At 42.6% G+C, this 25,147-nt stretch overlaps 1 protein-coding gene across 1 annotated transcript in view; it reads left to right on the top strand.

The window, feature by feature from the left end:
• FZD3 (frizzled class receptor 3) overlaps positions 1-20,833 on the top strand; it is a 28,564-nt gene extending 7,731 nt beyond the window's left edge. Inside the window, exons 2-6 of the mRNA XM_053458615.1 lie at positions 6,078-6,274; positions 8,569-9,586; positions 18,919-19,067; positions 19,575-19,808; positions 19,979-20,833. Of these exons, the coding sequence (XP_053314590.1) occupies positions 6,078-6,274; positions 8,569-9,586; positions 18,919-19,067; positions 19,575-19,808; positions 19,979-20,189 (1,809 nt within the window). The 3' untranslated portion in view covers positions 20,190-20,833. The remainder of the gene's footprint in view (positions 1-6,077; positions 6,275-8,568; positions 9,587-18,918; positions 19,068-19,574; positions 19,809-19,978) is intronic.
• The last annotated feature ends 4,314 nt before the right edge of the window (positions 20,834-25,147 follow it).

Here is a 25,147-nt window from a genome sequence, read left to right as displayed (position 1 = left end):
AAATTTGGGGCAAACGCTACGAATCTAATCTGTGTTTTTCGAAACAATTGACTTTTCAACATTATCTTCACGCGGATATTTTGTGAGCTTCTTTTATTTTGACCTATTTTTCTTCTTTGATTTTTTTTTTTCAATAAAAAAGACACCATTTTTTTATGATAAAAACTTAATTTGGCGATTTTCATTTTTTTTACATTAAACCCCCAGAATCATCTTAAATTTTAGCGATGCTGACGTGACCGTGTAACCTTTTTGGAGATTCATATTTCCTGTTAGAGGAAGGAAAAAGGTGTCATTTACCTGCTGCTACATAAAAGAAGAATTAGAGCTCTGCGGAAGAGCACCGGGTCGCCTTCACAAGTATAATTTAGGATTCCATGCGTTGACAGAGCTCCGCATATTTGACATTTTTTATGTGTATTTTTCTTTTCGGCCAGCATAGTGGGGGAAGGTTTTTTTCCTTGCACCGTCTACTTCCTGCTGTGTCTTTGTCATTTTCCTGTAGCCCACCAATCAATGCAGTGAGCGTGAGCGTGTATACTGTACCCCCGCGGGGCTTATATCTCCCAGCTGTCTGGATTAGGGACCCACGTATTGTATTAAAGGGGCCCTCCAGCCATTGTATGCATTTTAATGCCTATCCTAGCCGAGATGGTCCCTTAAATCTCCACGGTGTCTCCTGTGGAATCCCCCCCCAAAATGCTTTTGCCTGTTTGCTTGCCCCCCTATCTATATTCCCTGCAGGAGATGCCCCGTTTAAATTAACACCCCTCTTTCAAACGCATGGAGGTATTCTGCAGAGTCCTCCCCTACGCATGTTCTCCTTTACCTGCCCCTCCGCTTTGGAGGGGATGCGTTTAGCAGAACGCACCTCCTGCTTGTCAGTGCGCATGCGCGGTGTACTTTCTCCCCGCAGGCTTGTGTAACCGTCCCAGGGGTCTAATGAGACCCCCCCCCTGCCTGCACGCACAGCACCCGTTGGTTTTAATGGGCTTTAACATGCATAATTCATTATGGGGGCACTTAATTTATACGTTTGGGCCTTACACATATCGCATGTATGTAAATACATATTATATCCCCCCCGTAGGATTTTATATAAATACTTTTTTGTATTTTTGTATATCTTTGATCTTAGTTGCATATTTTTCCATGCAGAGCTGTTAAAGCGGCTGTTCCACTCAGACATGATATTAAACGAAGTAAAATAGTAATATGCGGAACATCTCAGCCGTTTTAATCGGCGAATAATAACTATTCAGGTTTTTTTACAAGCTTGATATGCGTGATAATTGAGCCCATTTTTTATATTATTGATAAATTGAAAGCTATTGAGTTTTTTTGTGTTTTGGGGAAAACAAATTATTCAATCCGGCATAGATTTAATTGCCCACCGGACAGTTTTTTTTATGTGTCGGGGGGCGTAGTAAGACTAAGCTTCCCAAGCTAGGGCCGGAGTTTATACCTCGGAGCGCCACAGAATGGGGGTTGCTATGGTTACCCAGGCTTTTGTGGCCTGACAAAAGTTGGCATTTGGATTTTCTGGAGGCAAATCTGCCCTTTGACTCTGTACCCTTTTCACACCCTTGGCTAAGCTTGGCCTGCTGCTACGCATGAAGGGGCGTCAGCTCTGTGGGGGAGGTTTCCATGGTTACGAGATGGAATTGTGAGAGGAGTAGGCCTGAAAAAAAGAGAGTACAAAGAATCTCTTAATTTGAATTCGAACGCCCCTCATCTTTGTGCCCATTCGCAGCGAATAATTCCGACCAGAGACTCGTTCCTCCGATTTGTTTCAGTTATTTAGCGCCCCTTTTCTTCTGGCTCCGCTAAGACAAAACCAAACAAGCACGGGGCGTCCAAAAACAAGAAAAGTGTGTTTTGGGATTTTTTCCCCTACTTTTTAAAAGAAAAATATTATTTATAAACGTCTCGTATCCTTACAGCCAGCTTTTCAGCTAATTAATTCGATAAATAACGCGCCATGTGCTCGAGGCGGGAGCACAAAGCTCCCCTTTTGTGTTTTTTGGGGGGTTTTTTGGACAGATTCGTGATTTATGACAGACTGTGGCTGTTTTAATGTTTTTATTTTAACCCTCTAAATTCCCTGTTAATTCACAGAGCATTTGTTAATTTGATTCTTTTGTCGCTGGCTGAGACAATGGTCGCTGTGGGAACAAGCTATCAGAGTTCCCAGCATGCTCTGCGGTCCTCAGTCAACCAATAGGGAATTGAGATGGAATTGAGTACAATTTAAAAATATATATATATTTTGGGGGGGGTTGAATAGAATTTTATTTTTATGGAATTTTCTATTTTTTATTAAAAAAAAAATAAAAAAATTCATTCAATTTAATTTTAAAGAATTCAGGGTTTATTAGTTCTATCTTCAGATTTATAATCACAGACCAGGGTGTGATCCTCAAGAGACTTATATATATATATATATATATAGTGATTAAATAAATTCCTTATCTAGTTATTTGTGGTAAAAAACTATATAAAATCTTAAGATTTTGGGGTTCTTTGAAAAAAAAAAGACATTCTGAAAGATTAATTCTTCTATATATTTTTTTAATTGATCACAAGAGTCCTTTTTTTATTATTATTATATATTGTTTAATATGTTTTTTATATATAATATTTTTTTCGTTAATTAGTTATTTGTGCGACGTGATTTTGTTATTTTGGAGGTTGCATTGTGGGTACAATCAGATTTTATTAATTTGTTATGAAGGTTTGGTTAAATTTGTATGTATACGGGCATTTTTTTTAAAAAAAAAAAATTTTCTTCACACTTTGACACCAAAAGATTAACACTTTTGCGTTGCGTTAAAAAATGTAACGGATCAGTCAGCCTGTCCTTTTTTGTAAGGAGAGCTATGAATTTTTATAACCCATTTTAACCCAAACCTGATTATATTTGTTGGAGGCCGTGCCGACGCTGGTATTGATGGGAGGATAATCTCCGGAGACCCGCGTATTCACCGGTTTGGGAGCTCAAGATGTCCGTCGGCTTCTTTCGGATGAATTGCTGTGCGCACACACACACACACACACACACACACACACACACACACACACACACACACACACACACACACACACACACACACACACACACACACACACACACACACACACACACACACACACACACACACACACACACACACACACACACACACACACACACACACACACACACACACACACACACACACACACACACACACACACACACACACACACACACTTTATAGTTAGGAACAATCGAATGAAGCTTTCCCTTTCCGAAGCTGTGATCTCCTCTAAACCGCAAACATTTTAAAGGCAGATGTTTGTAACAAAGGAGGTCTTTGTAACGTTCTCAGAGCGAGGAGGGCTTTCTTCTCCCACGGCCTCCCTCGGGCGGAGGGCCCTTTTAATTTAACCACGTACCGGGGCTCATGGCCACTGCTTGGCACTTTGAAAAGCTGCGGCGGACACGGCATGTTTGTTCGTTAAACCAGGACGTTGTACGCGAGGTCAAACCTCTAATCTCCCCGACTTCGCTCCAAGCCTGAATTCTGCTATCGTTCGGGATACATAAATTACACATTTGTCTAAATAGAGCATGAATCGTGTTCGTTTCTCATGTTTTTATATATTCTTGATGAAAATGTATGGTTTTTAGGGCCGATCTCTTAACCTGATGATTTCCAGGCACATAGACCGCTGGATTCCTCGTGTCCGGTAACCCAAGGGTTAAAAGCACTGTAGGTTTTGTAAATAGAAGTGATGCCAGGCCTGGCAGGAGGGTAAATGTTAGTACTACGGCTGTGCTCGGTATCTAAGTGTCTTTCACCTTCCTGTCCTCCCAGTATAAACAGCTCCTGGCGTCCGGGCGCGTTGACTTAACGCAGCGTCTGTTTGCCTTTCTTGTTCCTCTTCTGAAAACCGATCTCGCCGTATAATTCCAGCGCTTACCGTATTAACCGATGATGGCGGATAAATATAAATACCGTCTTTGGTCCCCTGCTGTGAAATAAGCTCCGTAATAAGTGAAATCTGCCCAAAATAATGACACGGTCCGTTCGGAACTGACTCGCGCGGGCAAATAACATTGAATGAGAGATTCAAGCTTAAAAGCAGAATTTAGGAAGAAAACCCAATATAATATAAAAAAAATATATGTATAATATGTACTTATATTCACCATGGGGGCGCCTCCCAGGAGTCTAACCAGCTTTTTTCTTATTTTTTTGTTGTTTTTTTTTAATATTAATTTAATAATTTTTTTTTTTTTTAGACACGTTTTTTATATATATATATATATATATATATATATATATAATAATTTTTTTTTTTTTTTTTTTTAATGTACTTATATCCATCATGGGGACCCCCCCCCAGGAGCCGAACCGATGGTGGTTTGTGTTATTTTATTTTTTTTAGACATATAGATAGATATAAACACAAACAAAATAAGTACAAAATAGAAAAAAAATATAGAAATATACCTGTATTCATTTATACTTTCAGTTTCGTGGGTCTCGGAGTCTAGAGGATGATCATATTTTAAGAATTATTTAAAAAATATCTATATATATATTTAAAAATAATTCTTAAAATATGAGATCATCCTCTAGACTCTGGTATTGTTACTATGACAGCAAGAACACTTTTCACACCAAAATTTTTTTTTTTTCCTTTTTCTGTTATAACCCTGGCGCTGTATAAAGTAATATACAACACACACACCCCCCGGCGCTGTGTACAGTAATGTAGGGCGGCATTGATAAAAGAAAACTGGTTTTATCTCATTTTGTTCCAATAAACTTGCAGTTGCTTTATGGCAGTACTAACGAAGTCCGTTCCCCCATAGACTTTGATTAGTCACAGAGTCCAGCTGGGTGATTGAGACTGAGCCGTTCTATTGTTCCCCACAGGCAGTATGATAAGGAGTCGGGGGGGGGGGGGGGGGTTAGTAGATCGAGGAGCCTGATACGCAGCTGCCTGAAAACATTTTATGGGGGCAAAAACTACAACTGGGGCAATATTTTTCACCCGTGTTTTTAGGCCGATACGAGGAATGAAGGAATCGCTGGCGTTCCCCTTTAAGAATTGAGCCGTGTGCGCTGCGGGTACATATATCTCTCCTGGCAGGACGTTTACGAATACCCGTCCTGTTTGGATGAAACCTTCTCTGATATTTACGGACGGACGACGCGGGTTTAACCCGAAGCCCAGAGAAGAAATAATATTTAGGTGTCGGAATTCATGGCCTCTGGGGTGAAAAATGTTTTATTTACAGGCTTTTAAAATGAAACCAAATCATTGCCTTGTGTGCACAGTCCCCGCCGCCCGGTCAGCATCCACTTGTGTTAGATTGAGGAGCTGTATGTCTATCCCACACGTGTTTAATACCCTCACTGTATTACCTTCTACCAACTCTGCTGGGAGGCTGTTCCACTTACCTACCACCCTCTCGGTAAAGAATACAGATCCCATTGTATAATTATGACTGTACGCTTCTGAGTCGTGTGTTTTCAGCGCGGCCGCTTGACTCGAGCGATAAAGTAACCCGTAATGTTTTCGAAGTCAGACGCTTTGATTATTACGCCCGAAGCCGGAGAGAATCCCAAGGAAGGTCCGGAGCGAGACGCAGAGGCGTGTAGTCAACGATTTTATACGCGACGTGTCTTAAGGGTTTTTGTCTAGACACAAGAATCCGCACTTCTCAAAGTGACCTTTTCACCTGAAACAAAGCAGGGAATGTAATTTTCTTTTCTATGATGTATTAAGATTAATTACTAAGTGCAAACCTGTATACAAAAACCTGCTCCTCCTGCTGTAAAGACTCAAACCTTAATCAGCCGTTGGTCTCGTCTTAGATTCAGGAGCCGTATGTCTATCCCATGCATGTTTAATACCCTCACTGTATTACCCTCTACCACTTCTGCTGGGAGGCTGTTCCGCTTATCTACCACCCTCTGAGTAAAGTGAAAGCGTGTGTGTGTGAGCACCATGTTTGTTTTGCACCCTCTGCCTGTTGTTGGGATTTTGTGCTGACGGCCGTCGTGTGTTTTTTCTTGCAGCCCTTCCACCCCATGGTGAATTTGGAGTGTTCGCGGGACCTGCGGCCCTTCCTGTGCGCTCTCTACGCCCCCGTGTGCACCGAGTACGGCCGCGTCACCCTGCCGTGCCGCAAGCTGTGCCAGCGGGCCTACAAGGACTGCTCCAAGCTGATGGACATGTTCGGGGTGCCTTGGCCAGAAGAAATGGAGTGCAGCCGGTGAGAGAACTGAGCTCGATTGTAGTACTTAAAGGGTTAAACAGCCAAGCACTGTGGTTCACGTTGCATATCTCCCAAGTGTCCCTTTTTCCTCCCGATTCCCCTCTTTTCTAGGAGGTCAGAATGTTTGCTGGGTATGAGGGGATCGCAGGGTTCTACTGCCCTAAAAGCCCCCATAATGTGTATAGAAACAGCAGGGAATGGGGTTCCCAGGCTTGTCTCCAACTACCCCCCTTAAGCCGAAGGTGTCCAGGCTGGTGTTGGTAGGAGTTGTAGTCCAGTAGTAACGAACGAGATACATTTTACATGCCCCCTGCGTGAAGGGCATTCATCGCCAAGTCCAGCGGAAAGTTATTAATCATTATTATGGTTATATGTAGCGCCATCATATTCCACAGCGCAGTACAACGGGTGAAGGCCTAAGTTATGAGTCTTCTCCGCCTTTAGTTTAAGACAATGACAAAAATCTGAGTTCCGCTTTTCCACGGCACAAACCTGGAACGTGATTCTCCGTCGCGCGACCTCTTCTGCTGGGAGGCTGCTCCGCTTATCCACACTCTCGGTAAATAGAGCTTCCTTGCATTGCTTTGCTTAGAGAGAGGTGACCTTTTCCCTACAAAGTGATTTGGGGGCATGCTTGGCGTCCCGTGGTCTGTCCTTTTCACTGAAGCCACGTATAGGTTCCAGGGCAGGGGTGCGTCTGGGATGGAGACAGCTGTGTCAATAAGGTTCATTTTCACAGATACTCAATAGAACTCTTTATATATAAAGGACGAGAAAGCATTGTGAGGTTCGGCAAACACCGCGTAGCCAATAACATAAAGGAGCCGGATTATCAATCGTATAAATATTTGGCAGCGTTCCGAATAATGACATCATCGAAATAGAGATAAACGGGAATCGGAATGCCACGCGCATCTGAAACAGAACAAATTAATCTTAAATTATTATTATTATTGTTTTATATAGCGCCATCAAATTCCATAGCGCTGTACAATGCGATTTAAATACTTTTATAATATGTAAGTGTTTTGGTATTATTATTTTTATTATTATTTTTTGTATTATTATTAGTATTTTGTATTATTATTAGTAGTATTTTTTGTATTATTGGTATTAGTATTATTATTTTGTAATATTATTAGTATTGTAGTATTAGTATTTTTTGTATTATTATTAGTATTTTGTATTATTATTAGTATTTTTTGTATTATTGGTATTAGTATTATTATTTTGTAATATTATTAGTATTGTAGTATTAGTATTTTGAATTACTATTTTTGTATTGTATTATAATTTTTTGTATTATTATTATTTATTATTACTTTTTTTTTTATTAGAAAGTCATACAAAATATTTTGTATGACTATTATTATTAAATTTGTTTAACTTGTTAAATTAAAATATATTAAATGTCAATAATTTTATTATACCTGTAAATACACCCAGAACCATTGTACAGCGCTGTGGAGTATGATGGCGCTACGTCAAACAAATAGTTTTGGATATAGGTTCCCACCTGTTGTAGTGCAAGCGACTATCCTCTTATGGAAGGGGGCTTGTGGGCAGGCAGTAAAACGAGGATTGGGGCCACAGGAGGTCATGGGAAGCATTTTTACGCGTTATAGAACAGAGCAGTGAGTATAAAGTATCCCTCTAGAGAGGACCTCCGACATGCGCGGCTCCTGCGCTGGATAAAAGCACTTATCATCTTTTATGAATATTATCTATTAATGATGGAGCCAGAAGATTTTTGCAGTGCGGAAACAAAGGCATTTATCCCTCCCCAATAAGCAACTAGAGCTTAATTGGCCCTGTGCAATGTATGGTTAAAAGGGAACTGTTGCCCTCACAGCGTTTTATCATAACTATATTTATTTATTTAAAATGCAAACTTTTTTTGAGATTTAGTTTAAAAGTTCACGATAGAAGATGAGATCAGAGGCAGCCTGTGGCAGAGCTAGCATTGTCTGATCAGCAGGCCCCCCCCCCTTACAAAGACTGCCTGAACCAATCGGCAACAACCAGCAACTTAACAATAAGGGAGAGAGAACTCAATGGGGAGGAATAATCCTGCAGATCCCAAGAAAAGAAAGCTAAGATAATTCAGGGCATGGTAGATAAAGTGGGAGAGATCGTGTTGCATTATGGTGGGGTTCTACCGTTAACCCCTTCACGACGAAGCCGTACATGTACAGGCTCACAATGCATTGTCATTAATGGGTTAATAATATAGAAGAAAGTTTGTGATGTTGGATGATGATGATGACGACGTATCTCTTCTTATCGCTCAGGTTCCCTGATTGTGATGAGCCATACCCACGAATGGTTGACATCAGCGTGTCTAAAGAACCCACGGAAGATACCCCCCATGGGGTACAGAGGGATTACGGCTTCTGGTGCCCCAGAGAACTGAAAGTCGACCCCGAATTAGGCTACTCCTTCCTGGGGGTCCGTGACTGTTCCCCACCCTGCCCGCATATGTACTTCCGGCGGGAAGAACTGGCTTTCGCCCGATATTTCATCGGCGTGATATCGATAGTCTGCCTCTCCGCCACCCTGTTTACCTTCCTTACGTTCCTCATCGACGTGACCAGGTTCCGCTACCCCGAGAGACCCATCATCTTTTACGCCGTCTGCTACATGATGGTATCCTTAATCTTCTTCATCGGCTTCCTCTTAGAAGACCGCGTGGCGTGCAACGCTTCCAGCCCGGGCCAGTACAAAGCCTCCACCGTGACCCAAGGATCTCACAACAAGGCCTGCACCATGCTCTTCATGGTGCTGTATTTCTTCACCATGGCCGGCAGCGTTTGGTGGGTCATCTTGACCATCACGTGGTTCCTCGCGGCTGTTCCCAAGTGGGGAAGCGAAGCCATTGAGAAGAAGGCCCTACTGTTTCACGCCAGCGCTTGGGGAATCCCGGGAACCCTAACCATCATCCTCCTCGCCATGAACAAGATCGAAGGGGACAACATAAGCGGGGTGTGCTTCGTGGGCCTCTACGACGTCAACGCCTTGAGGTACTTCGTCCTGGCGCCGCTCTGCTTGGACGTGGTGGTCGGCGTCTCGCTGCTGCTGGCCGGAATCATCTCCCTGAACCGCGTGCGGATCGAAATCCCCTTGGAGAAGGAAAACCAAGACAAGCTCGTGAAGTTCATGATCCGCATCGGGGTGTTCAGCGTCCTTTACCTCGTACCCCTGCTGGTGGTGATTGGCTGCTATTTTTACGAGCAGGCCTACCGCGGCGTATGGGAGACGACGTGGATACAGGAGCGATGCCGGGAGTATCACATTCCGTGCCCCTATCAGGTAACCCTCTCCTTATATCTCATGGCGATTTCTTTTTACACTTTTAATCGGAACGTTCTATAATATTGAGCAAAAGGATTCTCGTTAATAGGCGTTTTTGTTCTGGTGTTCCAATTTCTTATCGGTTCCCTGTCTCTGGTGGCTTCGTGATTTTGTACGTATATTTTATATAAAATATATATTTAATATATATTTTTCATATATTTAATATTTTTAATATTTTATAAATATATATTTAATTTTATATCTAAATATATATATTTTTAATATATATTTATATCAGCCTTGTGTGGCATGTGTAGAGACCCCATCTCATGTACGTTTTTGAGTTCCGAAGGATCTAGGCGTGTAATTAAATACTACAGAAGCGTTTAATAGATCTGGCTGGGTTCCCACGCAGAAGGGGTTGAGGGACCTGAAAGGAATAATTGTGTTCCGTGCCCAGTCACCGAAATGCGCTCTGGTTTGAAGGCACTTCAGACCCAGAGCTTGGCCAAAGAATTGGCGGAAATCTGCTTTGAACCCAGAATAACGGGCAAAAAAACGCCAAATGAATGGAATTTCTGCAGATGACACGCCAACAACCTCTGAGACACGCTTTCATTGTTATGGCCGTGACCGCAGCTTATTTGCAAAAGTAACCTTTATTTTTTTTTTACAAAAACAATAATTCTGATTTTTATGTTAATCTTGTGCTACTGATACATTTTTACAGGTTTTTTTTGTGTAACAATTTAGAATATCTAGTATTATTTAATGTAAATGGTTATTTTATCATATTGTTTCATCCTCTATTAGGTTTATAAGGTCTATTTAGAGTTTTGCTAATCATGTGAATGTTTAAAGAGTGGGGTAAAGATTTTATATTTATTATATGTTCTATATATCTAGCTATATATATATATATATATATATATTATATATATATATATATATATATATATAAATATACACAGTATATAGGCTTAAAGTGTGTTCTATCCTGCAGAAATAGATAGCTCTGTGCCAGCTAAAAGATACCCCTCCACTCTTACCCCAGGGGTAATTTATAGCTTGAGCGCTGGCAGAGGTATTAGGGTTTTCTTGTCCATCGTGACGGGATTATTTAGGTGAGCGTGGCCAGCGGAGAAACTAACCCGGAGACTCTCGAAAGCAGAGCTTCATCAGGAGACTCCGGGGCAAACCTAGAGCGTTCCCGGGTATTACCGGCAGTAGGTGAGATGGCCAGGGACGTGAAGCTAACCGAGCCCAGGGGCTTCAGCGAGAGAAAAGTTCTGAGTTTTGTGTTTTCTCCCATAGAACTCATTTCGGCACGCCTAAAAATGTAAAGAAACGCATTTCGCCCAACAATGTCGACGGATACTCAGTCAACCGATCTTATTTTGCAGAGGCAGAAGACATTTAGAGTTCTCGGCACTCTCAAGGGATTAAGAATCAGACATTTACTGTTTTTTCCCCCTTTTAGAGGAACAATGAAATAAAACCTTCTATGATTCACCAAACGACCGTAACCATAAACGTCAAAACCTGTTACGGTTAAACACCCGATAATCCGAACGCAAAATCCTGACAAATCAATTAGAAACTTTGATAATCCCCGTTAAGATTAGACGTCAATCAGACCCGGCCGAGTCACCCGCTTGCTCGCTCTGCGATGGGACCCCCTGAGTCACGTCCACAGTCCATTAAATTCATTATTTCTCTTTTTATTTTATTTTTTTTATTATTCTATATATGTTTTGCCAGTGCTACTTCCACTGAAAGTCTATTCCAAGTATCTACTACCATTTTTGTAAACTAGAATTAGAAATAGAACATTACCCCTCACTCTACCCCACTCTAACTTTAAACATGCCCCTTTAGTTTAATCCCTTGATGCATTTCAATGTCCCCAGAGCCATTATTCCTTAGGTTTCCATGGTGATTCGATGGTTGGAAATCTGGACCACATTTGACACACAATCTGTGTATGCTGCAAGTTAAAGATAATGTGTTCCCCGTCAGCTTGATGCTTTATGGCAACGCTAATGAAGTCTGTTCCTCCATAGACTTTCATTATTTAGAGAGTCCGACTGGGTGATTAAGACTGAGCCATTCTATTGTTCCCCACAGACAGCATGATAAGGGGTTGGGAGGTTTGTTTAGTAAATTGGGGCTCAGATAACAGAGCGATAACTCATACAAATGGCTGAAAACATTATATTATGGGGGGCAAAAACTACAAGTGGCGTAAAAAAAAAAAAAAACAGCAATATTTCTTAAAAAATATTTTTAATCGATACCGGGAATAAAAGAAGATTGTTGGGAGATCCGCTTTATGAACCCAAACTCCCAAGAATGATGAGCGTTTGTCGAGATCACGATGTCTGTGGATTGCGATGCTTCGTGTTACGAAGATGCTGCAGAATGCAGTAATTCTCTTCTCCATGGAATATCCGTGCCAGATGGGAGAGCTTTCATCGAGGGGTTAATTACACATTCAGAATCATTTCTACCCCCCCGGAAGCCCCCTGGGAGCCGGGCGGGTGTAAAATATGCCAATCGATCTGTATGTATTTATGGGGGGGGTATGCCGTTTAACTCCTCATTATAACGAGTAATTGGGTTGAAATATCCAAATATATGCTTTGACGTCGTTCGCTTATATTTAATGACTTCCTGTTTTTCCGGGCTGCTTTTCGATGTAATTAGATTTATTCGCTCGCAGCGCTCTGCGTGTACCGCCATCCTCACAGTGAATGCGGTCTCATGTCATGGATGTATACACGCGCATGCATGACTGGGGTACATTACATTATATTTATTTATAAAGCGCCGGCAGATTCCGCAGCGCTGTTACAGTCAGAAGAACAATTTATAAACGCATAACACATGCAATAACAAACTGGTGCAAAGGAGAAGAGGGCCCTGATCTTGCGAGCTTACAATCTACAGGATTTATTAAAAACTGGCCCATAAAATTTGTTTTTCTGAAGGACTGCCACAGCTTTTTTGGCATTTCATTCCGATATTATATATATATATGATTTATTTTATCTATCTATTCATCTGTGTATGTATCTATATTTATATCTCAACATCTCATATCTGCTGATGTTAGCTGTTAACTACAATTCCCATGATTCTTAGCCAGCCCGGTGTCCACCATAATGCTGGCTGAGTATCCTGGGAAGAGTAGTCAACAGCAGCAGGTTTTTTTTAATAAATAATAAAAAAAAAAAGGCTAATGTTAGCCTCCCTCCCAGGACCTTTACACACACCTGCCCATAACCACACATATACACATACACTACCCTTACACACACCTGCCCATAAACATACACACTTGCCCGTAAACACACACATACACTGCCCATAAACACATGCCTGTCCGTACACACTGCCTTTACACACACCTGCCCATAAACATACACACTTGCCCGTAAACACACACATACACTGCCCATAAACACATGCCTGTCCGTACACACTGCCTTTACACACACCTTCCCATAAACACACATACATACATTGCCATTACACACACACACACACACACACACACACACACACACACACACACATATATACAGTACACATACACTGGCCCTTACACACACACACATACACTGCTCTTACACACACCTGCCCTTACACCCGTTTCTCCCCATCGCTTTCCTCCATCCTGTCGCTTTCCGTGTATGTGTGTAACGTTGTAAATTGTTCCCCGTGGGGCGTGTTGTCGTCTTTCTTATATTGTCAGAAAGTATAATTTTACGTTTGTAGATTTTAAGAATGTCCCAGGACGGGAGACGGCTTAGTGCTTCTGCCCCGGTTACACAAAACCTTATTTTCTCCCTATAATATGTCACTTTGTTCTTTTCTTTCCATCTTTTCCATTTTTTTCTTTTCCTGGTTACTATGGTAACAGCCTATCAATGCCATCTTTTGCGTTGCATGACAATTAAGTGATCGCGGCGCAAAATATTACCGTATTTATAAAAACTATTACACAATTAGAGAATTATTTCCAAGAAAAGTTTGGCCATCAGGCGGTACCCGGAATGGCAATCTTAGCGCTGCATTTAGTTACAAAAGTATTAAAATCTTCCATCGTGAACTGTTACCCGGGGTATTACTGGAACCGAGTGATCGCCGCTGAGTGAAGCTCCCTGCCGGGGGGTCCGTATGCCTCTCCGGAGGTCCCGAGCCTCCCGCTCACACTCGCTTTACGAACGTGTTCCTGCAGAGCTGTGTCTGGTCAGGTTCAGACTCCGCCGGTAATCCCGATCACTCACTACCTCCTGCACTGGGAACGGCGAATCGGCTTTACTTCCTCTCTTTAACACATTCACTGCTGTAACGACTCAAACCTTAATCAGTCGTTGGTCTCGTCTTAGATTCAGGAGCCGTATGTCTATCCCATGCATGTTCCCCCACTGTATTACCCTCTACCACTTCTTCTGGGAGGCTGCTCCACTTATCTACCACCCTCTCAGTAAAGTAAATAATTACATCTTAGGGTTAGATTCTGGTCTCATGTTGTAATGAGCATTCTATATTTTTCTATTTTCCCCATAATTGTTCCTTTTATCGCAGACCTGCACATCTTCAGTCCTTGAGGGCCACAAACAGGCCAGGTATTCTCCGTATCCTTGCCCAGGAACATGTATTTTTAATTGAGATGGCTGTTGTCGAGGTGGGATTTCCAACAATTATGGCCCTCAAGGACTGGAGTCTTGCGGCCCCTATCCCTCTGCCGTGAGCCTGAGCCCTGTCCCTTTTCCCTTTGATGACCATTTAGGAATAACGCCGGCTACCTTATGCCGCGCACCAACCCCTATCACTACAGGACAAAGCACTGGAAGCGTGTGAACAAGCACTAACCAGTCCTGGTGGCAGCCGGTGGGATATACCAGTACAATCACAGCTAATTTATCTGTGTACTACCTGTTCCCTTATCTAAATAAGTAATGTCATTCAAGCATCAGCACATTGACGGTCTCGTGCTCCCTTTACCTGGAATACTTCTTTGTTGTTGCCCCCCCCCTCATATCTCACTGACCAATTAACCTTTTACTGTCCAAAAGCCATTGTATTCCTGGTACTGTTTCCATAAGTTCCTCCTTGTGGATTCCATATCTTTCCTGCACTTGCTGCAGGCAGCGGTTCTCTAGCATCTTGGCCTGATTTGAGCTTTAAAGCCTGCGCGATGAAACCACTTCTCTTGAGAGGTTCTTCTATTAACCTTTAAGTACCCCGGAGATACGTGATGTCTCCTCGTAGACGCCACTTTTCTAAAGTAAACAGACTTGGTTCAGGGTTTCCTCATAACGTAAATCCGGGTGTCTTCTTCCCCGCCTTTGATTATCGAGAAGAGGCGAACGTCCTATTAATAAAGGGATTTCACAAAGTACAAGAGACCAGAATCTAACGCTTGAGGGTCAGAGGATGAGATGGAACGGAAGGAAGTTCTATTTTACTGACAGGGTGGTAGATAAGCGGAACAGCCTCCCAGCAGAAGTGGTAGAGGGTAATACAGTGAGGGTATTAAACATGCATGGGATAGACGTACGGCTCCTGAATCTAAGACCAGACCAACGACTGATTAAGGTTTGAGTCTTTACAGCCGGAGAGACGGGGGCCGAATGGGGCCGATCCGCCGGCAGGTTCTGTGTTTCTATGAGACGATACATTTTTTGCTGCAAAGCATATAAATTCCTTGACTGCTCCTTCACAATAATCCAGCCGTGTCCTCCCCGTTAATTATTAAACAGAGCTTTCTGTTGGCTGCACATCTGGACCCCGCGTCAGGTTTATGATTTATTTAATTAATGGAGAGTATAGATCCCCGTAGTGCCGCCTTCTGTGCCTGCGCAGAATCGTTAAAAGCCCCGATACGCTAATCCCGATCAATGCGTCGGAGGGATATATCCTCCGATTCTGCCCTAGATGTATCCTTGTGACCCCCTGCTGGTGGTGGCCGGCAGTACTGATTTGGCCCCATCTGTGGTCTACGCTATAAAGACATCCTAAATTATTCGAAGTGCGCCCCCTAGTGTTAGACGCTCTTCTGCTGCCACTAAATGCCCACTGCGTGCCGTGTTTCCCGCAGGAGATGCTGTAACGTGCGGCCTCTGTGGACAGCAGCCTCTCGCTTTCAGAATTGTGTAATCTGGAGGTCAGCCCCAAACCTGTATTTCCCGTTTTTGCCATTGTTTTCTTTTCGTGCCTGAGCTTTATCCCCCCCCCCCCCGAAGACACTTCTTGCAATGCGATACGCGGGATTGTTTTTCAGCCGGGTTGTTTCCTCTCTTTCCCCTCAAGCTGGGTCAGCGAAGCACAAAAAGCGCCCGGACGGACTTGACATTTCGTTTAATCACAAAGCTTACTTCAAGTGTTTGGTTTTGGGCCGATACGATTCAAAAACTTTCAACTCCTCGCTTTCCCTGACAAAGATACGGCCGACTGTAACACAATGTGTGGTTTATGCTAGGAGCTTGAACCGGCCAGCAGATCGGCCCCATCCGGCCCCCCGTCTAGTCGCCCGTTTCTCCTGCTGTAAAGACTCAAAGCTTAATCAGTCGTTGGTCTCGTCTTAGATTCAGGAGCCATATGCCGATCCCATGCATGTTTATTCCCCTCGCTGTATTACCCTCTACCACTTCTGCTGGGAGGCTGTCCCACTTATCTATCAGCCTCTCCATAAAATAAAGCTTCCGTACCTTCCATTCTCCAGAACTGTCCCCAATACTCTAGGTGAGATCTGTAAAGCATCAGAACCTCCTCCCTCTTCCTGCTATTCATACCACTGACCATACAACCCAGCACCCCGCCTGCTTTCTCCGATACTTTTGTTACGTCCCCAAAAAGGGCCGCGTTGACTCTTTATAACGCAGAGCGAGGCTCGGAATAGCGCAATGTTCAGACTCCCAGGTTACTGACGACACCTCAAAGTCCTTCCTTCTCTCTATCACTTGGATTCCTGCCATGAATTACTGATATGGCGCCTCGTCTGCACCCTTGATGCGGCCGAGTAACGTTTGATTTGGAACGTTTGATCGCTCTGACGCCGCGATACTCTTCTGATACTCTTCTGATACACTTCTGATACGCGTCTTGTTGTTTCTTGTTTTAAGGCTCGGAGATTTGTCCAAATCGTTGCCTCTGCGTTTCACTTTCGGGGTGACATAAAGTTTAGACGTCTGTTGTATACACAGGACAGACGGCTCTGTTTTTAGGCTTTACACGTAAGCATACACGTCCGGTGTCCAAAAAAACCCCACCTTTACCAGAAAATAAGGTCCAATGTTGGATAATAGAGATGTTTTTAAAGCATTACTAAAGTTTTTTTTTTTTTTTTTTTTTTTTTTTCTCCGAGCAAATTCGCAACTTCACAGACACTAGAATGCTTTTATTATTATTATTAGTATTATTATTTTATTTTTTTGTATGGTTAACATCGTAGGTCATTAAATTGTTAGCCCTCAATGCTGACTTCTTGTAGCGAGTCTCTGCTGTGGCGTGAGTCGGACCGTCACAATGTGGCGGGTGCGTATTCATACCGCCAGCGGCTGTACCATGACTCCGCCCACCGCGGCAGCTTAAAGACGCGCTCCAGGAAATAAGCATCCAAATTAAGACTCCTTCCTGCTTTTATTGAATGTTTTAGCCAATGAACCTTTTTTTATATAAATAAGTAGAAATTGGCTAAATGCCTTTTTTTTTTTTTTTTTTTTTTTTTTTTTTTATATATACCGTATATATAATTTTCACTTTAAGACGCATGTGTCGGGGCGAGCCATATCCGGCCGCCACTGATCTATTAATCAGAGTCACGGGGAGTGTTAAGGGTGCGATAGACAGAAGAAAGGCTGGCAGGTTTTTGGCCCCAAACAAAGCTGGCAGCGCCTTCCGTTACGAGATCGGCCGCTAGCTCCCCGCTATAGTCACGCGGCGGCATCGGGTATAAAGGAGAGCCGGGGCTGCCAGGACTTAACGCCGGCTCTTCGCACGCATGCTTCACGTCGCATTGTGTTGGGAAGGCGGTTTCTGGCAGAGGCTGCCGGCGTGTTCTTATTGTCTGCCGGATTAGTGCGTAAAGGTTTCAGGAGTCCTGCGATTAACAAATACACTGTTTACGGATTTAAGAACGGTTCTCGTAAGTACACAAGGAAACGCGCGAGCCTAGGGGCCGAATTAGGACAATAATGCCGAAATAAAAGACGCTTTGCCCAAATTCTACTTTTATTTCCTAAATGATTGCCGGAACCTCTCGTTTTACAGTTCTATACGCTAAATTAACCCATATAACCCTGTTTACGTATTAAATATAAAAAAATACATATTAACCCAAATTATGTGTATCCCATGGGAGCAGTCATCTCAACCTCCTGTTCTCAGGATCTGCATGATTATTCCTCCCCATTAAGTCGCTGCTTGTTGCTGATTGGCTCAGGCAGCCTTTTGTAAGGATGCACACTATATATATATATATATATATATATATATATATATATATATATATATATATATATATATATCCAGTTGTTCCCGGTGGAATCCGTCTCCCGAATACCCTGAAACATTTGTTCTCCGGGGGCCGAGTCCTGAGCCCACCAGGTGCACAAGCAAAGAACCGAAGCAGCTGGTGGGACGGAGATTTGGAAATAAACTTACCCCCCCCTCCTGCAGGGCCGTCACCCTCTAAATGAGAGCGGAAATTTAACACGTTGGCTGCCAGAAAGGAATGGGGGCGTGGCACTCAAAGGGTTAAGGTAGCTTTGTTTGTTTTAAAGTTTTTGTTGGGAAGGAAACTGTTTTTTTAATCAGCAAAGGAGCCTGTGACATAAGCTGGGGGGTATCTGTATTAGACAATTGGGGGGGGGGTCGTCATCGTATATTTTAATCTCTTTAATGCCAGCGGGCAGTGCATTGCAAAAAAATAAAAATAATAATAATTCCACTATTGACAAAAAAAGAAAAATGATTGAATTCTGCAACTTTTATTTTTTTTTTTCTTGTTACAACAAGATTATTATTTTTTTTTCTTGAAATTAGTCTTCAGCATATCATGAATTGGGTTTCTTCCAGAAGGATCCGCACCGTCTAGTTGTTTTGCCAGAAGATTAAGTTTATTCTTACAATAGAATTTACGCTCCAACAAAAACATTCTTCTTGTTAGTCGTCGGCGCCGTCTGTCATCGCGTCCTCTGTGTTGAAGAATCCTCTTTAAAACGCTCTTGTATCTCGTTGGGGACAAAGACCGGAATATTCGGAATCGATCGCGCCTCCGAAATGACTCTGCTTGGCGATGGAACGTAACCGTCTGCTTGTGTGTTTTATGTATGCAGGTGACCCAAACCAGCCGCCCCGACCTTATTCTCTTCCTCATGAAATACCTCATGGCCTTGGTGGTCGGCATTCCTTCCGTCTTCTGGGTTGGAAGCAAGAAGACCTGCTTCGAATGGGCCAGCTTCTTCCACGGTCGCAAGAAAAAAGAGTGAGTGTCCAACCCATTGACCTGATATGATCGTCTACGCAGGACAGTATTTACGTTGACTCTATAGGAACGCGAGTGGTGTAGGCTGCTCGCTCGCGTGTATCCTTGGGGAATTTAGGAGTTTGGTGTTGATTTGGCCACCTTCACCACCCAACAGTTGACGTTGAAGGGATTCCTCCCGGGGCGATCAGTATAAAACCTCAGGAGGCCAAACATTAAATACTTTTGGGTCACTCGCTACCCAGGACACCACTCCAAAGTCCTCATACTTTTGTTATAGACCTGTTTTGATGTTTAGTGTTACGGGGTAATATCTCAGTAAAGTAAACCTGCTTTACATTCCATCCAAGCCTCTGACCTTCTAGTGTTAGATGATGGCCTCTTGTTGTAACATCTCTTCTCCCGTACTTTGTTTAATCCCTTCGGTGGTAGGACAATAGTAGGCTGAAGAGCATTGTTTTATCTCCCTCGTTCTCAAAGTTCATTGACCTCCTTCTGTCTCTTTAGAGCCGTAAACGAAAGCAGACAGGTGCTTCAGGAACCGGATTTCGCCCAGTCGCTCCTCCGAGATCCAAATACGCCCATTATCAGGAAATCACGGGGAACGTCCACTCAGGGAACCTCCACTCATGCCTCGTCCACTCAGCTGGCAATGGTGGATGACCAAAGGAGCAAAGCGGGCAGCGTCCACAGCAAAATGAGCAGTTACCACGGCAGTCTCCATCGCTCTCGGGACGGCAGGTACGCCCTCCAACATGTTACTGTCCAACAAATTTAGGCTGTATAATATGGGCAATATTACACAGCCTAAATCTGTATAATATTAGTACTTTGGTAGTGATGTCTTACGGAATATCTGAGCGGAGGTCATGGAGTCCAAGGAACTGAACTGTATTTTTTTCTGTCTTCAGGTACACGCCATGCAGCTACCGAGGAATCGAGGAACGCCTGCCCCACGGCAGCATGTCCCGTCTCACCGACCACTCGAGACACAGCAGCACCCACAGACTGAATGAGCAATCGCGCCAGGGTAGCGTGAGAGACTTGACCAATCCCTTGGGTCATATTTCACACGGAACCAGCATGAACCGAGTCATAGAAGAGGACGGAGCAAGCGCCTGAGGGCACGGAACGCACGTGGAACTTTTATAGAAGAAGAAGCACTAGACGAATATCAGAACTGCTGGAGAACTTTGGGTGTCCCGAGTTCACGCTGGACCTTTGACCCCGGAGACATATATAGCACTGACGACCGGCATCCACAAGCCTTCCCGGAACGGCTTGTGTTATACGCTGCTCCTTTTTGATTCCGCCCGAGCGCGTTTAAGTTTGGAAAAGTCCAGCAAATGATAAAACTAAGTTGCCATCCCAGGCGAAGAACCCCCCCCCCCAAAAATGGGTGTTATTTTTGCAGATGATTGGAAAAACGCAATTGTATAGAACTCTTATTTATATTTGGATACTTGAATTATCCTACTTGGTTTGGAGCAAAATGGTAGTCCTATGGACCTAGCGTAAAAATATTTCTCAACGCCTATGGGCACAGCCCCGTGTGATGTTTTCAGATGAATCGCCTATAGGGACTGGACATTGAATACAGTATACCATCACCACTCGTGTCTTCGTACTGTCATTTTGTGAACAAATGTAAATATTTTGTACATAGAGAACTCGTCGCACACACTGATGTTTGACCTTCTGAGGCCGTCCTTGGAATGTTGGCCGTAAACTCGATTCGAGTGGTCGGTCAACTCATCCTCAAAAACTGCTGTAGGACCATGTTGTTGTCCGGTTTTCCATGAAGCTTTGTAGTGTAAATAGATTCCAGTCTCATTGTGAAGCGTTACAATACAATAAGAAAGCGTGCATCCCTTTGGTCCGTTCCTCCAGTAATGGCGTCTGTCATTCTCACTGAAGGAGGCCAGCTTGTGGTCTTCACCCTTCTTCTGTGGCCACGGCTATCCGTGCTCCATATGCCTATCACAGCCTAGTTGGGCTCCCTGTTGTGTAACATTACTATTCCCTACGCCTGCCAAGTCAAATATCCAGAAAGAGGTGTCGTCAGAAGACGTTGGCGTGGTGACAGAGGGGGGCGTCGGCTATATGGGACAAAATGGCTGCACACAGGGAATCCAAGTCATTAAACATTTAGGGACGCAAACCCGGCACTTAATAGATTTAACACTGGACTATGTTACACGTTTTTTTTTATGATAAAATCCCCTTTTATTTAATTTATCTTTAGCCCATCTAACGCCTGGTCAATTATGTATCAAGTTTACAAGCGCTCTTTCAATTTTGGCGACAAAATTTACATTATTGGGGATACCCCCCCCATAGTATTCCAGCCTGTCTGGAGGATCACGGATGTCTCTGTACGGGATATTCTTTACATTAATTTAATGTAACCTCAAAAGCAAGGACAAAACCCGCTGGTAATCCCTGTAGTCAGAGTCCCTTTGTATGGATTACGGACTCTCAGGTTTAAAATTAATTATTACAATTAATTAAATAATACAATATAAGGACTTTAGCCGTAATTGATAAATAAACACTGGATTTTTGTTACACTGAATTTTTTTATTATTATTATTATAACCGATTTTCCTGCCAGAAAGGAGTAAGGGAGGCGTTGATGTGCCTGCCTGTGACACACATAGGGTTAAAGGCGGCAGTAATGTATTATAATAAATTACATATTTAAAATGGATCTAGATCCATGTATATATGTAAAAAAAAGTTACGGGGTTCTAGGTTTTACATTTTACTGCATTTTTAGAGAAAGCAGGTATTGACACATAAGAATTTTTTTAATTTTTTTTTTTTTTTTTTTAAATCCATAATTTAAAATTAAACATACATTGGGACGTCCATAAAATGGGTTCGTTTACATAAAGCCGCCTTGTATTTTTAAGCATTCCTGTCTCTTTAGGCTCTCCTATAGGAGAATTTTTTACCAATTTTCGTGAACAAAAAAGGTCAATTATTCATACGTCGTTTTCTCTGTGTTTTTGTTGTCGTCTCCCCCCCAGGCAGAGGACGCATTTTTTTTAAATCTTTTTTTTTTTTTTTATTTAATTTTTTTGCACTGTTTTGTAGTATAATACTGTATGTGTCTGTTTACAGTAGCTCGGCCTCTATTTTGTAAAATGCGTTGGCACTTTAACAATGAGTGTAAAAAAAGATCTGACCCGGACGATGGCGGTAGAAGTGCATTTCAGTTTAGAGAGAGGCTGACATTTTTTTAATAAAATCAATAGAAAATATTTGTCTTTTTATTTAATGTATCAGAATGTATTGTGAGCCATTTTTTTAATGTAAGGATATCATAAGAAGCTGTTAAATATTTTTTTTTAAAATTACTTTTTATTTTTAAAAGGATTTTTTTTCAAAAGGGGAAAAATAATGGAAATCTGTAACATTTAACCCTTTGGCTAACTGCCCCAGTCCAGCCTATTAAAACCCTTAATTCACACCCCATGTGAATACAATGGAGGCAAGCTTCTTACGTTCCTGCTCCCGGGTCTGTGTGATTATTCCTCCCCGTTAAGTTATCTCTCCCCTATTGTTGCTGTTTGTTTATGATTGCTTAAGGCAGCCTTTAAAGGATGTGAAGGGAGAAAACTTCAGGACAGATAATGCTGATTCTGCCACAGACCTGCGTTTCCATACGGCGAGCTCTTTAACGCCACAGCGATTACGCCCCCCCCCTTTAAATCCGAGTGTTTAATCTCCAGTAGGACCCATTAACCCTTTGCTACAGTTCACGGCACAGAAATCCGCTTTTTATTTTCTCGTTAATAAAAAACCTTACGTGTCCAAATTCCCACACTAATCACATTTCCTCATTAACTCTTCCCTTCTGACGTGGAGCATGATTAACCCATCATCGCTGTCCGATACCCGCGGCTTACTTTGGCCTCTCCGGTTATTTACGTTAGATGAGATCCCAGTATAAACCCTTTTTAATTTAGATTTATGATTTCATGTAAAATTGTCACGGAATTGTATACATTTTTAGTAACACCATGAAAACCTTCGCTTACACCTAAAACTGACCCTGAAACTGTGGCGTTCCTGACTAGTAGGGGTTAATTTCAAAGTCTCTATTTATAGTTCATAGTTTTTTGGGTTTTTTTACTAGCTGGTTTCCCATAAGAAATAAATTAACCTCTTTAAGGCTCCGCTGACTCTTATTAGAGGTTCTTATCCCGTAAGCTTCTCGGGAAACACCCTGCGATCACGTTCTTAGCTCATAAGCGTGCCGGAAAATCCATCGGGAACTCTAACTTACGGTACGGAACCTTCGCTCTTTTCTGGATTCTTCCTACCCCCTTTTCTGTCGCTGCACTACAACTCCCATCATCCCAAAAGCTGCAGTCTTTGTATCGATGCAGAAGAACTTTTTGATTTAATAAACAGAGATCCAGTGGATTCCGCACTGCAAAGTGGCAAACGTACAATAATTAGGCTTATAAATACAATAAATACAAGGTTCTAGATCACTTCTCTATTGTTCAATAGGGGAGGAATAAAAATTTACAATAACATTAAGATTGACAATAACATGAATATGTCGTAAGACATAATGGTACAGACTGAGAAGGGGGCCCTGGTCTTGAGAGCTTACAATCTATTAGTCGGATGAACCCTAGCCCTAGCGAGACCTCATGTGCGTCGTTTACGTTAAAGTATTCTTATATATGTTCTACAACGGTCTCTTTATGAACAGGGAATCGTTTATTCTCCAGACACGGTGGCCCCGTTGAGCTCTCCTGTCTTTAGTCTCTGAGATTTAAGGAGCGTGATGCCAGCGTGTGATATTACATATTATAACATAACGCGGCCCGTGGAAAAAAAAAGATCAATTCTGGAATTGGAGCGAAAAGCTAAAAATCCTTCTCTTTAGGGTGGAAAACTCTCCACATAAGGCGACCTAATATCTAGTAGATGCATAAATTGAGTCCTCATCTGGGAAGCTCAATTGATTCGTCTGGTGCTTGGTTGTAAACTAGCGCCCCATTGAGCATCTACATTCATATCATCCGGGCCGTAGTATGTATTTTACCCAACACGACCAGCCAAATGACCTTCAATAGCACTTTCACCAAAACGCATGTAGAAAACCCATAATGGGAGCACATTATAGATCCAGTCAGGGCGTAAATGCTGCCTTTGTTATGCTAGACATCTTTAACGACTATATGATCTCTGGTTAGTAAAAGAAAAAAAAAACCTGAGCTCCAAAGCCACCATCTGATACCCCCCCCCCATGGGAGTTGAATTCAATGACAGTCAGCTGGAGGCCTACATTTTGGTTTCTCATCCTCAAGACAGCCATGGCTAAGACCTCCATGCCAAGAAACGTCAACAAGAGGAATGGACCTGGCAAACAGTTCTCACACCGTCTTCTGTCTGGCCTCCTACATAGCGCCAACTCCACCCCAAGGCCCAACACCAAGTCAATGGCGGCCCACAGGCCTGTGACTCACCTCTGGAACTTCACAGAGCACTCGACCCACCAAGAACGGACGTCTAATCCCGCTTTTGCTATCTCAACGAGGAAAACACCCGATTTATGTGATAATGCGGTTTTCGTGTGAGATCTTCCAAAAAAAAATCTATCCAAAAATATCAAACAATCAAACCTTTCAACCCGGCTTAAAATGCGATCGTTTTGAGTTGTACGCGTGGTGGGAACACCCCGGATCAGAAGATCCGTAATCCTACGGCAAACACTCCTCCGATAAAATAATGCTGGGTGTTGGAGGCGGGCAAAAAATATTTGGCAGCGAGATTTATGAATTCTTTCTCCGCATATTTGCGGTAAAAGCTTTTTTTAAATTATTTATATACTGAAAACTAAGCAGGATTTGCTCGATTGGCTTTAAACAATTCGGTTTTTTCGGGTGTCGGCGGAGAAACTGAGCTGATGACTCTGGTCTTACTTAAGCGTTACTCGGGATCGCCTCCCCCTCCTCGTAGATTGTAAGCTCTTTAGGGCAGATTATAACATCATGGTTGCATTTAAGATAAGAAGCACCAGAGTCTAATTTTTTTTTTAGGAAAAATGTGGTATT

The sequence above is a fragment of the Spea bombifrons genome, chromosome 3 (genome assembly GCF_027358695.1).
Source record: "Spea bombifrons isolate aSpeBom1 chromosome 3, aSpeBom1.2.pri, whole genome shotgun sequence".
In the NCBI taxonomy this organism is placed as follows: Eukaryota; Metazoa; Chordata; class Amphibia; order Anura; family Pelobatidae; genus Spea; species Spea bombifrons.
This window is presented reverse-complemented; position numbering and strand designations above follow the sequence as displayed.